This window comes from Ambystoma mexicanum, chromosome 3p (genome assembly GCF_040938575.1).
Source record: "Ambystoma mexicanum isolate Mex_15411 chromosome 3p, UKY_AmexF1_1, whole genome shotgun sequence".
In the NCBI taxonomy this organism is placed as follows: Eukaryota; Metazoa; Chordata; class Amphibia; order Caudata; family Ambystomatidae; genus Ambystoma; species Ambystoma mexicanum.
This window is the reverse complement of record NC_090925.1, coordinates 1,044,007,612-1,044,023,132: the sequence shown is the minus strand read 5'-3', so window position 1 is coordinate 1,044,023,132 and position 15,521 is coordinate 1,044,007,612. Positions and strand designations below refer to the sequence as shown.

General features: G+C 46.0%; 1 protein-coding gene across 1 annotated transcript in view; it reads left to right on the top strand.

The window, feature by feature from the left end:
* LOC138580026 (BPI fold-containing family B member 4-like) overlaps positions 1-13,855 on the top strand; it is a 99,042-nt gene extending 85,187 nt beyond the window's left edge. Inside the window, exon 13 of the mRNA XM_069650256.1 lies at positions 13,772-13,855. Within this exon, the coding sequence (XP_069506357.1) occupies positions 13,772-13,855 (84 nt within the window). The remainder of the gene's footprint in view (positions 1-13,771) is intronic.
* Positions 13,856-15,521: the final 1,666 nt, after the last annotated feature.

Sequence of the window (15,521 nt, the reverse complement as noted above, 5' to 3'; positions counted from 1 at the left end):
TTCCAAAAGGAAGCATGAAAAACAAGGATGCAGATACAGCTTACTACTTCTCTGGGTCTTCAAAGAAAAGTCGGGTGATAAAAACCTGATAATCCAAATGCATTGCAAAGATGCTGGAAGTACCATCTTCATCTCTTTCATTTAATATAGGTCCTGTTCATCAGCATACCCACGGTGCTGGCAGCAGAAATGTTCGGGTGGGTGGGGGTTGGTATCTGGACTTATTTCGTTCCTGCATGGGACGGTCAATGACATAAGCGGCCATCTTAGTTTGGGAGCAGACAGGCTTTCTCGCCTGTGTAGGCCGCCTTTCACACTGGTCCTCCATTTTGAGTAGGTTTTGCTATCGTGCAAGCTGATGTCCGGGCCCCATCCCCGCCGCCTTTGGACCAGCCGCCACGAACAGTTGCCAACAGAATCGGTTATACAACTTTCAGATCTGCTTTCTTCCAGCCAGGGTGCCCCCTATTTCCCACTAAAGGTGATGTAAGGCTCCCAGAGAACCGGATGCCCCCATGAACAGAGTTTAAAGAAACACATTTTTTTTTCACAACGGAGCACGACCTTATTAATTGGGTTCAGAAAGAGTGACGAAATCCTCATGTTTCTTTTCTCCTCAGGGAGCAGATGACTAAAATGGGAAGGAGATACATGTTTCTTGAAGGAGCAGAACAATATTTAGTGCGTTCAGAGACACAAACGTTTTCTTTGTGGAGAAATAAAGACAGTGAGTGGGTTCAGCGAGTGACAGCATCCTGAGGGAGCACAAAATCAGTGACTCAGTTACTGGGTTTAGAGAGATGGACCTGTTTATTTCTTGAGGGAGAAGGAAATCAGTAGATGAGTTCAGAGGGATAGGAACAAGCTTATTTATTACTGAGGGAGCAGTATATCAGTGACAGAATGACTAGGCTCAGAGACAGCAAATAATTCATTGCTGGATTCAAAGATAAACATATGTTTCATTGTCCTCAAGAGGGAGCAGATAATATGGGACTGGACAGAGTGGCACATTGGTTTTCTTCATGAAGGAGGATAACATCAATGGCATGGTTCAGAGAGAGAGAGAAAGGAACGTCTTTCTTTATAATACAGTAGAAACGCAATGGCTGGGCTTTTGAGTATAGCACAGAATGACTGACTCCGGAATAACACACATTCCTTTTTCAAGAGGGATTACATCATTCGCTATCATGTTCTGAGGAATGCACATGTTTTTATTGTGTGGGTTCCTACAGAGACACAGCATGTATTTTCACGGACAGACCATAAAATTGAAGAATGGCTTACCTGGGCTGAGAAGGACTCATTTGTTTCCCCCCTCATGGAGCACAACATCATTGACTTGGTTCAGAGAGACACGTTATTTTTTGAAAGAGCAGAAAACAGAGTGACGCACTTACTTTTAAGGAATCGTATAACAGTAGCTAGGTTCAGTGATGGGAGAAAAAGAACCAGTGAGACGATCATTAAATTGATTCAGACAATGAGACACACATTGGCATTTTACTGACGGTGCAAAATCAGTCACTTATTTCAGAGAGAAACGCATGTGTATTCCACTGATAGAGCATAGCATTAACGACTGAGCTCAGAAGCCAGCCCAAACAGACATGTCACAGGTCTGTGGATCTAGCACCTGATTCAGAAGGCCTCCAGTACTCCGCTTCGAGAACAACTGACCAGTGCTTGTGGCTTATACAACTGCTTTGCCTCCTCCCATGTGCACCGCGTCGGTAATATCCTGCTGAGCAGGTGAGACTGGTAATAGGTTTTCCGACTCGTTGTCGCTGTTATAGACCCTGAGAAGCTTTTAAGCCGCTGTTAAGGAGCTACAGGCCGGAAATGGCCTCAAAACTGCCTAAAGAAAACTGACTCTGAGGTTGTCTCTTTAATTTCGGCTCACAGTGGCACTGCCTCCGCGATCCCATAACCAGTAGTGATTGGTGGAGCAACAATGGAGCAATGGTGTCAAAGGTGGTATCAGCTAAAACCATGGTGACCCTAAATCAAGACTATTCATCTGTTCTGATTCCTCTCAAAAGGTTTATGAGGATTCCGGGTCTATTTTGGAATAGCTTTATAAGGCCTACATTACACCCTATTAGACCGATCCTGTCTATCACTGCAATTTGCAAACATTCATTGTTGCTTGTTTTATCCAGACCATATTCTCCAATATAACTGGTTGCAAAAGCGATCCTGCTTCTCCTAAACCACACACAATGTGTGTGGCTTCTCCATTCCTACCATGTGTGTTGAAGAAAAAAAAAAGAAAATGGAGGCAGGAAAATCAAGATGTAAAAAGGTGTTCGAACGATGACATCAAGGTAGGAAGTTCAAGATGGACTACATAAAGCAAGGTTAACGACGGTGCTGTATTAAAGAAAAGTTCTGTACACGGCAACCCCTTTCAGTGAGAGGATGCTATTGTTTAAATGCTGCGTGCCCCATTATTGGTAAACAAAATGCCCACGTGGCACCTACAATAGTGGCTGAATAACTGCACTTTGGAAGTGTAGTGGCTCTCACTGCACTGCTCTAGGATGAATGTGCAGACATTGCAAGGCTCCTTTATTAGATACAATAGAGATGTAACAGTGACTTATTGGTATCATCAACTTTGATTCATACCATTATTGCATGGAGATATATTTTGCCAAGAATCCTGTCACACAATGTGCCCCACTTTTTCTGTACATAAAAGATGTATTTGTAGAGCTGAACTTGTCCGCGGCTCCAATGTGCCTGTTTCACACATCCAAGCTGAAGTGGCATGATAATATGTGGACTGGCTTAAGATACCGCATAAAGTGGTGATAGACAGGCTCTCGAAGAATTCCTCTTCATAATGTCTTCCATCTGTAAATCAGGTTTATTGAGCGAGAAAGGGGGTGAGAATCAGCACATTTGACACAAATTGCCAATGAGCTATATCGACCACATGATTGGAAAGTATTACCAACAACCAAAAGGATATTATGAGAAAAGACCACTATATGCATTATTTAAAGGACGTATTTGCATCAGGATGCAGAATAATCACCCATTGATACATTCTCCTTTGACAACTCACTGTCGGTAAAATTATAGTTAACTATAGACACGTTTTGTTAAGCCATAGAATAATATTGGCCCAGCTATACCATCAACAGGAGTCCCGTTTGTCATCTGCAAAAGACTACCGACACTCTCTTGTCTGGTACTTCACCAGCGTGTTCTTGTAACCCCTCAATCAATATTCCACCCTCTATAAGAACACACAATCTTTTAGCAGATGTTTTTGATGCTGCTGGCTCACTAGGCAATTTAGGCTATTTTTTCAGGTGCAAGGGTCTGGGCAAATTGTGGCTGATTTCCAATACAGTGAAATAGGCAATTTGCGCCTGATCTCATTTATTGCTCCAAAACTGCACTTTGTACATACTCTAGGCAATCGGCATGGTTGTGCTTCCATTAGCACCTATTTTCTATGCACATAACTTAGAGCCCACCATGGGATCCCCCAGCCTCATCCTGCATGGAGAAGCTACTTCAGAGACCGGCGAGGCAGCAGCTTCCAAGATGGACACCGCTCCGGAATCAAGAATCCACAGCAATATGGGGGAACCAAACAGCCTTATTTTTGATTGGGCACCAGCTGCACGAATGGCCATGGCCCCTACAAGCCAGATGGTGCTGCCAGCCATTACTCAAGACCGGTACATAAGGCCAACTACGCTCTCATCCACTTCATTCCACTTGGAACCCGCCATGGGACCACCCAGCCTCCCCTGCATGGAGACACTACTGCAGAGACCAGCGAGGCAGCATCTTCCAAAATGGCTACCGCTCCGGAATCAAGAAGCCACAGCAATATGGAGGAACAAAACAGCCTGCTTTCTGATTGAGCACCAGCTGCACAAATGGCCATGGCCCCAGCAGGCCGGATGGTGCATCCGGCCATTATTCAAGACTGGTACATAAGGTCAGCTATGCTCCCATCTGCTCCATTCCACTTGGATCCCACCATGGGACCCCCCAGCATCCCCCTGCATGGAGAAGCTACTGCAGAGACCAGCGAAGCAGCATCTTCCAAGATGGCCACACTCCGGTATCAAGAAGCCATAGCAATATGGAGGAACAAAATAGCCTGCTTTCTGATTAGGCACCAGCTGCACAAATGGCCATGGCCCCTGCAAGCCGGATGGTGCAGCTGGTTGTTACTCAAGACCGGTACATAAGGCCAACTACGCTCTCATCCGCTCTATTCCACTTGGAGCCTATAAACTGCATCTTCCAAGATGACTGCTGCTTCGGAATCAAGAAGCCACAGTAATATGGAGGAACCAAACAGCAAGCTCTCATCTACGCTCTCATGTGTGATCCGCCGCTCTCTGAGAACAACAATCACAATCCCGACACTGCGAGCAGTCTCCAGCCAAGCTCCTGTATTGTCAAAAAAAGTAAGCAAGCATCATGATCGTCATCCTATGGTGCTGTGTCTAACACTATGTGTTGTCTGGTAATGCAAACTACTCCTGTTGATATATCTATGCCCCAAATGCTCAGCACCTCACGTTTGCCACTCGTCTCATGTCCTCCTCCCCGACCCGAACACCCAACTCATGTCTAGTAATGGTGCTTCAGTACCATATTCTTTGACCATATTCTTTGCCACAATACTCCCCGCGACCCATCTCTCCACAATACACACTCCTGATGCCTACTCCCCCGATTGTATGTAGCCTCAGTTCAATGAGCAGCTGCACCGCCCAACCCCTTTCCCATACGATATGTTGGCACTATGCGGCGAAGCACGTCACATATAATGCCCTTTTGAAAGCCTGCTGCTCTCCCTCAACAATATGCCTGGCCAACAAGGGTTCACCCTCTATTTGTACCCCAAAGAGAGTCCTTATAGGCACACAGCACAAATGTCCAACCACCTCTCAGATGAGAAATGACCGGTTATGGATGAGAACTGTACACCTCATCCGAACAACCTATGCCCAGATACGAGATTTGAGGAATTTCAGGCTGGCAGACCACACTTCCTACCACCCAAATAAGAGATTTTCTGGTCACCCACCACTTATGAAGGATACCCCCTCCCTGAACCAATATTTGCCATTACACACTGTACACAACACTACTACTGCCCACCCTACACACAGTGCACTCAACCTAAGGCTAATTCTAAGGCTCATAGCAACCCCCAACCCATCCGTATGCCTATTATGGGCGTGCTTATTAACGCTAGATCTATCCTGGACCATGCCCTAGACATCAATGACCTTATGACTACTCTTAACCTAGATCTCTTAGCCATCACTGAATCATGGCTGCATGTGGTCTCAGGCCCTGTCCCTAGCTGTCCCTCCTGGGTTCACCATCTTGAGATCAGACAGACAAGGCACCAGAGGAAGCAGAGTTGCTCTGATCTACAAAGGCTCCATTAAAATCAGCCAATGCTCCTAAGAAATGGAAGGGAACTGTGATTTGATACCTGCCAAACTCACCATCTCCCATACCAACTCAGTGCTACTTAAAGTAGTCTATTGGCCACCTGCAACATTCGAGGAAGACATCTTGCATAGACTCAATTCCAACCTGAAACCCACGTCTAAAATGATCGTCCTGGGGGACCTCAACCTGGGCCTTAATGACCCCACAGACCACAATGCCGCCTCCCTGTCTAATTCACTCAATGCCTTATGCTTCGTTCACCGAGTGAATGCCCCCACTCATATAAAAGGCTGCACCCTTGACTGGATAGCGTACCTTAACTGTAGGATAGCTATTAAAGCTGTCACCTATTGCCCCTGGTCTGACTACTAAGTTGTGACCTTCACTATCCCATAGCCCCTACCCACCTCACATGCCAACACCCCATGCCACCCACCTGGGCTTGCAGCTCCTGCAAAATCACCTAGGAAAGCCCCCCCCCCATAACCCCAGTGCTGACGGGTCTTCAACTGGGTCACTTTCTCCACCTCTCCAAGAACCCAGATGCTCTCGCAGACCTTTACATAAAGATTCTGGCAACGGCAGTGGACACTGTCACGATGTTAGCACTTTATAATTCTAAAGCTGTGACCCACTCCAACATGTGATTTACTAATGACATACAAGAGCTTAGAGCAAAGAAACACAGGGCGGATGCGTCCTGGAAAAAAGTCCAAACAGATACCCACAAAGCATTGTTTAAGTCTACCTCTAGTCTTTATAAACATGCCATCACATAGGCCAAAGCCACATCCTACTACATCAGAACTGACAATGCCAATTATAACATCAAAGAGCTATTCGCCATCCGTAGAAAATTGGAAACCCCAGCTGTACCGCCCATGGGTATCACCATGATTGAAACCTGGTGTACGAACATCCAGAAGGCTCTGCTCATTAAAGTCGCCACCCTACAAACCATAATTACTGTCAAACAATCCCAGATTAAAAAGTCCTCCCCACCAACTTCCATCAACATATCTCCCCACCAGCGTGCCACTTTCCACTTCCGTAATATCTCAAAAACGGAAGTCGCCGCCTTACACAAAATCCTAAAGTAATCCAGACGTAAAGGTGAGTCTTTCCCGGCCCCTATCATTAAGCACTGCGCTTAAGCCCTTATCCCTTTTATCACCAATTTTATCAATGCATCCTTCTCATCTGCCGTAGTTCCCGCTTCCCTGAAGGAAGCTTGAGTTCTCCCACTGATCAAAAAGCCTACCCTAACCCAGCAATTCCCAGCAACTACCGTCCCATCACGACTGTCCCATTCCTGTTGAAAATCATAGACAGGGCTTCTTATACCCAAATCCAGCACTATCTAAAAATTAACCAGATTTTAGGATTGCACCAGTCCGGCTTCAGACCAGGCCATGGAACTGAATCAGCCCTGTTGGACCTCAAGAACCAACTTGACGCAATCAGAGAGGAGGGCAAGCCTGCCCCCCTTCTCCTCCTAGATCTCTCAGCCACCTTTGACTTGGTTGACCACAAAACTCTATGCCGCCACCTCACCTCTGCTAATATCTATCCTGGAGTCATGTCCTGGGTGGTATCATTCCTGGCTCGCAGATCAATCCAAGTCTTCTTGGAAGCAGCCTGAGAGCCTCTCTCTCCTATCTCGTGTGGAGTGCCCCAAGGGTTCTGTGTCTCTCCCACCTTATACATTACATTCACGAAACCCCTCTTCGATCTTCTGGATTCCATTGGATATCATACACAAACTATGCCGATGATACAAAAACATTTCTACCCCTCTCTGGCAAAAACCTTGAAGACTCACATGCCCTAAACACAATCTACCTGTCTATCCAAGCATGGATGGCATCAAATGGCCTCTGTCTAAACAATGAAAAGACAGAGATCCTGATGGTAGAGGCACAAACTATAATCAGGAATCTCAGCCCCCAATATGCCAACTTCAACATTGACAGTCTTCTGATCCCTGTCTCCGCATCTGCGAAGACCCTGGGCGTTTACCTCGATGGTACCCTCTCCCTAACACGCCAGGTCAACCTCAACAGCATTCACTACCAAGTTAATTAATGCTGCCAGACCTTTCCTATCCCCAGCTGTCTTACTAATGCCAGAGCTATCATTGGAGCTAGGTTGGACTATGACAACGCACTCCAAGTGATTCAGAACAATTCCATCTGAGCTGCATTTAACATTCCTAAAAGGGAGCATATGTCAGAGGCAAGAAAAAGCACCCGCTGGCTACCAGTCAAGTAAAGGATCATCTTTAAAACGTTATCCATCACACACAGATGCCTGTCCAACTCTTCTCTGCCTTACCTGTCTCAAAGATTCCTGAAAGCCCTGTCCACCAGACCTGTAAGATTAGCTTGCACCCACAGACTTATCCAACCTATGTCCAAACGTCTGAAAAGTGGAGTCACGAGTTTCCCCTTTGTGGCAGCCAACCAATGGAACTCTCTCCCACCACACTTAAGAACTGAACAATCCTAGTGGACCTTTAGAAAGGCATTGGAAATGCGTTTTTTCACCTAGGCCCCTACCTGACTTTTTGACCTGTCTACTCCCTCTATAACTTTACTTGAGTGTAACTGGTTGTAACAGCGTGTCAATGCCTAAGGGTTTTTTGTGCTTAATAAATGTAACAATAAAAATAAATAAATAATGGGTGTACGTGGAGGAATAGTAAAGACCCAGCAACGGAAATCAGGGACACACCGACAAGCCCAGATGAAGCATCTCAATAAAAAAATAAAAAGTGTTTGCTCCTGACGTCATTTGCGCTGGCCCAACCCCTTACATTTTTTAAAATTGTCACCAGAAAGTGATCCACATCCCCCAAAATTTGACACCACACTGGAAAAAAAAGGGTAAAAATATTTGTTCACACTTTTGACATTCCTATATTAAACTGTACTTTCAGAGACTAGGGCTGGCTGATCTGCTATGTTTGTGCTAATCAGGCCGAAATGGGCGTGCAAATTGCACATAGTCACATTTGCAAGTTTCACCTATATCATTTTGCAAAGCAGACCTTAAAATCTTTATTCTGAATACACCCCACCTTGAGTTTAGTACACTGAATTGGAGTCTGTTTTCATAGTAGAAGCCTGCAAGCCACGCGTCCTTGGGTTATTGTTGCTGAAGTTGTATTATTATCATTATATGGGAGTCAGTAACCGAAGTTTCTAAACGCCTTGCGAGGTTCTCCAGTCAGGGAGTCGTGTTTGCGGATAGGAAAGTGCGCTGCTAGGATTAGTCAGAGGTTTTGGATGCTGCCCTCAACAGACAATGTTGATTGCATTACTGCATGGAAGCCTCTCGATGGCCTCCCTGATGGCCAAAGGACTAGTAGTCCATATAGGGGGCGAATAATAACATATTAATATTCTTGCGACAGATTTATCTGGCAGGGGGGCTTGTTTTTTTATTACCATATCTATCAGTAATGTCAGAGATTTTCCGTAAACGGTCTTGGATATAGGAGTTAAGATTTCCAAACGGACAGCATCTCCCAGCCCCCACTTCCTCGAGTAAGGGTGATACTTGCAGTACCGGTGTTATACGTGTGTATGTTCGGGAGTTAGTAACGCGTCACATGTCACTACTCAGCAGACTATGAAGTCTCTGTTGTCAATCTTTGCTGAAATGAGAATGCATGTGTCCCTTTGGAGATTCTCATCAGATAAGAACCCTTGCATCCTGCCACGCCCCTTCCAGGCACATCAGCATTCACCCCCCTCTTGAAGCCAGTCCAGTAATGTGGTCTTTCAGAAAGGGGCATAAGTGCATGGTCACCCCTTGCCATGTGCTTTGGCCGCCTCTAAAATGGTGCGGTCTGATATCCTTCCTGACTTTTTTGTCCGAGCACATTTTACATGAGCCAGTGGAGAACCAATAGTCAAAAGTACATCCTATTTGAGAATGCTGCGACATAGCCTTTGTGTGTGGTGAGGTGAATGCTTGCGCCACCCCGTTATCTTGCTGATTGCGTTTTCCTTGTTTCTAGGACCTTCTTGTGCTGACGTCTTAGGTGCACTGCAGAACTGCCCCCAGAAGCAGCACGAGACGATTGCTGCCGAAGCACGTGTGGGCCGCCCGCTTCCCAACTCCTTCAAGCTGGGACTTGTGCTGAAGCTGGTTTATTCGTTTTTGCCAAAATGATAGAGGCGTCGGCTTCGGAACCCATTTATATCTCACATCTTCAATGCAAACAATGGACCCTGTAGTCTGACATGCAGCTTTCAATGAGACGCTGCATTAAAGGAAGTTGACGTCGACACCTGTTTTGCTTCAATAAAAGGTTGTTCGTTACTCGGGTGCTTTATTTTGTCTCTTCTTTTTTCCAGAGCATCAACGCAAAATTAAATCAAGTATTCAATTATTTATTCAGTCATACAAGCGTACACTTAGAGGCTGTAAAAATACATTTAAAAGCAAAATACCCAATGGCACTAATTTAATCGAAACTATAAAGAAAACCACTGGCAAAGCCAATAGTTCTGACTTTTCTATGGCATTGTATGCTGATGAATGCGTGCGTTTCTGCAGCGTGTGAGTTTGCGTGTGAATATGCTGTGTGAGGGTAAATACGTAGGGTATGGCCTGTCAAATGCTCTCAACATACACCAAGTGGAGCCTCAAATGCCCCATTAATGCCAATATAAGCCTGGTTTAATCATGGTCCCACTTATCCCGGTGCTCCCAGCATATATCATATGGCACCTCAAATGCATCTGTAATGCCCCAATCTGACTGGCATATTGCCCTTTTGTAAGGGATAGCCATGTACCACGCCCCCCCACTCCGCCCCCAAGCTTTGTATGTATTCATGGACAGGATAAAACCATCTATAGTAACAGAGTAAAGGTAACTACACCCCTTCCAGCACTATCTGAAATGTCATCAGGCCTAGTATGATAGTCGCTTGTTTTGTTCCTCCCCTATCTTTCTGCGCCCCTCTCCCTCACCTCTTGTTTTTTTTCCGGCTCTACCAGAAATGTCGTCAGGCCTAGTACGGTAGTCGCCTATCTGTTTCCATTTCCGTCCCACTCTCCCCCTCCCTTCCTTATCTATGTCTTAGCTCTTGCACTATCTGAAATGTCGCCAGGCCGAGTACGATAGTTAATTTCACATCCTTACTGTTCATGGCTTGTAAGAATGTCATTGTTTTTTCCCTTGTTCCCTCCCTTGCCTTGAAGCGCTTTGAAACACATTGTGTATAGGCGCTATATAAATAAACTATCATATCATATCATACACTTGAAAAATGTAACAGAGCAGGCACACAACACAGAAAGAAAGTCTGTACATTAAAATGTTCAAATGGACATGTGAATCACTCTAAATTGTACTAGTACATGGAGATCATTATTACCCTCCTCTAAGCCAATCGGAATGCTTACAGTGCAGTCAAAAACTACTGGTATTGAATGCTTTCTGAACATTCTGAGTTCAAACAGGGAAACAACAATTTCATTTCCAAGCACAGTTTCTTTCCACAAGAAACTCCCTCTTCGGTGAGAATCTTTTCTTTACTGCCACAGTCTGTTCAATGCACAAAAGAGAAAGACAAAACAAGGGAACATGCTTTCACGTTCTCATTGCAACCGCTTTCTTTTGGTTCCATGTAATAATGTCCCTGTAAAAATGTCTCCTGACAAAAATGTCGCTGTTTTTTGAGGAGACATTATTACATCGATCAATTTTTACAAGGTGGTCGGGGGACATCCCCGCAACCCATGCCCATACATAATGTCACCATATATTTGGGCTGATTCATGGAATTTGTGCACCGAAAAACAGGGATTTGTGCGCCATTCTGCCAGCAAATCCCTGTTTAACAAATTGGGATTTGTGGGCAGAATGGCGCACAAATTCCCATTTTTCGGCGCACAAATTCCATGAATCAGCCCCAAAATGTTGCCAATGGCTTTTCCCTGTGGCATTATGCATGGGGACATTATGCATGGGGACATTATTACCTGATACCTTTCTTTTACATCTACTGCATGCTTATGTTAAATCCATTCCAGTTTAACTAAGGTTTCATTTAAAATGCATGACTTATGAAGACCACCTTATTATTTAATTCCCATAAATTAAAATTACATTTCCTTTATTAACTCAGTTTGTTTATCTACATTACTCGCTATTAAATCACTTTTATTTGCTTCACCATGATAACTCCCAAAAATGTAATGCTTTTTCAAATATGTGCTAATAGCCTCGTAAACCTTAGGAGAGGTCATTATTTTATTATTTAGTTGATTAAAGTTGCAGGGAAAACAATGCATGTTTGGTACGAACATGATTACAAAACGTTTTAACATTATTTACAGAGAGGAGGACCAGTGTCCTTAACAATGGGTGAGAAGATGTGGATATAAGACCAGATGATGCAGGGGAGGTAGAAACATGAAACAGGGACAAGGACAGTAGAGCATGATATAGGAAAGGGCTAGTGGAGGAAGTGCTATGGTTTAGGATAAAGGGGTGAGGGATATGTGCTGTAGGGTTGACGTAGAGAGGTAGGGATAGAGAAGGGCAGGGAGATGTGGTGGCGTAGAATGCTATGCAAGTGGTTCTTCAACAAGGAGGAGAGCTAGGAGGTTGGCTCTAAATACAGATTGAGTGGGAGTAATGCAGAGAGAGAAAGAGCATTCCAGAGTAAAGAAGCAAGGATAGGAAGAGAGAGGAAATGAGAGGGAGTGCAAGGGGCACGCGAGGTGGCAAGGAGGTGAGCCGAAGCTAATCGAAGGAAGCGAGGGGGATACGTGCCGATAGGGTGGGGCAAGTCCATGTATAGTTTTGAAGATGATGAAAATGAGTTCATACATTGCCCTTTGTCTCAAAGATAACTAGCCTAACTGACAACGGGCTGGGCAGGTGGAGGTAAAGCGGGTAAGGTTAAAAGTATATGGACAGCGAAGTTGAGGACTTTGCCAAGAGGTTGAAAAGAATGATTGGGAAGACCACAATGGAGACTGGCAATGTAGTCAGATCGCTAGAGTACCAAAGAGGAGATTAGGTGCTTAGCAGTGTTGAAGGGAAGGAGATGTATTATTGTTCTGATGTTGTTGAGATTAGGTCTGGCTGCAGTGCCAGATTTAAAGATGAAGAGCAAGAAGTTGTGAGATGGGTTGAAGACGACACCAAGGTAGTCAGAAGAGAAGAAAAAAGAGGGGGAGACGAAGAGATGGCCTGTTTGGATGGGAAGTAAAGAACTTCAGTCTCAGTGGGATTGAGCATGAGCCAGTCAGATGCCATCCAGTATTTGATGGCGGAGAGACAGCTCAGACAGGTAAGAAGGGAAGGTAGAAGAAGACCTGAGTATCATCAGCAAAGTGTTGATAGGAGAAGCCATAGGAGAAGATCAAGGTTCCAAGAGCAGAGGTATAGAGCGTGAAGAGAAGTGAACCCAGGACTGACATTTTGGAACACAAACAGTAAGGGGGTGAGTGGCAAGGTAAGGCTGTCACGGGATACCTGGAAGTGCCTGGGGTCGAGACATGAAGCAAACAAAGCAAGGGCCTTCTCCCTAATCGCTAGGAGACATAGTGTTGAGAGAAAGTCAGAATAGTTGAAGGTATCGAAAGGAGAGGTCAAGAGAAATATGTATAGATGAACGGTTAGCACGTCGAGTGGAAGAGATGTAGTTGCTGACATTGAGGAGAGATGACTCAGTACATTTCAGAGGGTAAAGGACAGATTGAAGAGGACCCCAGAGTTTGTGTGTCTCAAGGAACTCAGTGAGCTGGTTGAAAACTACACACTCTAGGATTAGGAATAGTGAGGTAGAAGGAGACAGGACAAAAGTTGTCAGGATAGTTAGGATCTAGGCCAGGTTTCTTAAGGGTATATATGACAGTAGCCAACTTGTAGGATGATGGAAAAGTGGCCCAGTCAAGAGAGAAGTTGAAGAGGGAAGTAATGTATGGAGCACCACTTGGAATTATGAATAATGAATGGGCACAATAATACATAATTATGAGGAATCTCTGCACATCCCAAGATAGGAGTAGATCACCTTCCTGTCTCTAACCTGCAAAAACATGTTTACAGCACCATGTTTGGAGCACATCATTGGCCATCATTGACTCCCATACCATATTCAGGTGGGTTAAAAATGCTATGTATAGAATAGGACTGCCCTGTAAGTTCTGGGGTGGAAAAGGCATGTATTTTAAACTAATTTGCATAACCACAAGGCGTTGCTCATGTGGCTGTGAACTGGAGGGGAACCTCCAGTGATGAATTCTGTATGGTACTGTGGCGTGCGTGACTTGGCTCAAATGTGTCCCTTTAGGGATTCCAAGATGGCCGTCGGGGAGACGAGACGCAAGTGAGCGCGCTCTTCGCCCAGGCCGCCCCAATAAAGCACTTCAACTGATGAAACGCCGATTCCTGAAGGGTGGAAACTGCCCCCCCACCGCGGCAGACCCTCGGCACTCGGTGCGGTGAGCAGTTCCGCACGTAAATGTGAAGAAGGGAAGCGTTCTGCGGAAGAGCGGAGACCGCCCCTCCCCCTCCGGGACACGAGGCGGCTTTCGGTTGGTGGCGCAGAGGGAGAGAGGAGAGATCCCGCTTGGGCGAGTGGGGTCTGAGGAGGCGGACCCAAGAAGAACACACGGGACGAGGACCTCGAGCCAGGCTCTGTGAGGCCACAGGACGGGAGGAGCGGTGAGCGGGAGAGGAGACACACCAGTACACAGAGCGTGAAGAGGGCCCCGTACGCAGGAACGAGATGGTGAGTCTCGGGGCACAGCGGCATCGCGGGGGCCTCTTGTTTAAACAAGGATAATACGTGTAATACCAGCGTGTGAAGGGTGCTGGAAGACAGTGGCACTGGAGCGTGGCCAATTGTAATTATAAAGGGGAGAGCCCCGAGCGTAATTAACCCAAAGAGCTGAAGATTGTGGTGGGAGAGGTGGGGGGCTGGGTCTTCCCCCTGTGAAGGAGCAGCGGCGGGATTCAGGGATAGAGGACTACTCGGCGCTTGTGGAACTCCCTGGAGTCAGGCCCACAAAGAGAAGCTAGTAGCCAGAAAGACACCGGGAATTAATAGGGCCCAGTAAGTGTGGCGTTCCACCCCACCCCCCGCTGCCCCCTGTAGACCATGCAACGGAGTATCCAAAATAAGAAGGAGGAGGCCCACGGTTTCACTCCAAGGAACACAGGTTAAAGACAAATCAGCAACCTCCCCCCCCACACGACAAGGTACAGGGTACGGGTGGGACTCTCGGGGTAGCAGGGAAAAGGGGAGGACTACCCCAGTGAGACTGTAAACAATCCAACAACTCATCAGGGACCATGTCGAAAACCAAGGGGAGAGGGGGCTCGACCCAGCAAAATGCACAGAACATGAAGCAGGATGCTAACATCCTTCAGATGTGGTCAACAGATAATTCGGTCCACGTCAGAGGGAATGGACCGGAAGAACTTCCCCACGATGAAGGCAATGCCCATGGGTCTCATCCCCAGACGCCATCTAGAGATGACATGCAGATGTGGTTCGCAGAACTTCAAGAGAAATTTATGTCCACAGTGCAAGAACTATTTGCAACGATGAAGGACGATCTGAAACAGGTGGTCCAAGATCTAAAACGGGATCTGGCTGGCCTGGAAGAGAGAACGGACTCACTAGAGAGAGTGGTCCAAAGTATGGAGGAAGAATCTCAACAAGTTAGTGAGACACAGGAGTATCTGGTGAGGCTCACGCCTAATCTGGAGATCCAATGCGAGGACTTGGAGAACTGCTCACAGAGATCCAACATACGTATAAAGAATATGGCCGAGTCAGTTCAAGAAAAGGATCTCAAGAAAGCTGTTAAAGAGGTCTTCAGGGATGTGTTGGAAGCACAAGATGCAGAGGATGTTGGGATAGACAGAGTGCACAGGGTAGGCCCGAAGAGATCAGGAGCACCAGGGGAGAGGCCACGAGATGTGCTGGTGGCACTTTCGTCATATACACAAAAAGAGCAAATACTGAGAAGAGCGAGGGAGATGGATCACATCCGTATGAATGGTGAAGAAATCCAACTGTATTAGGACCTGGC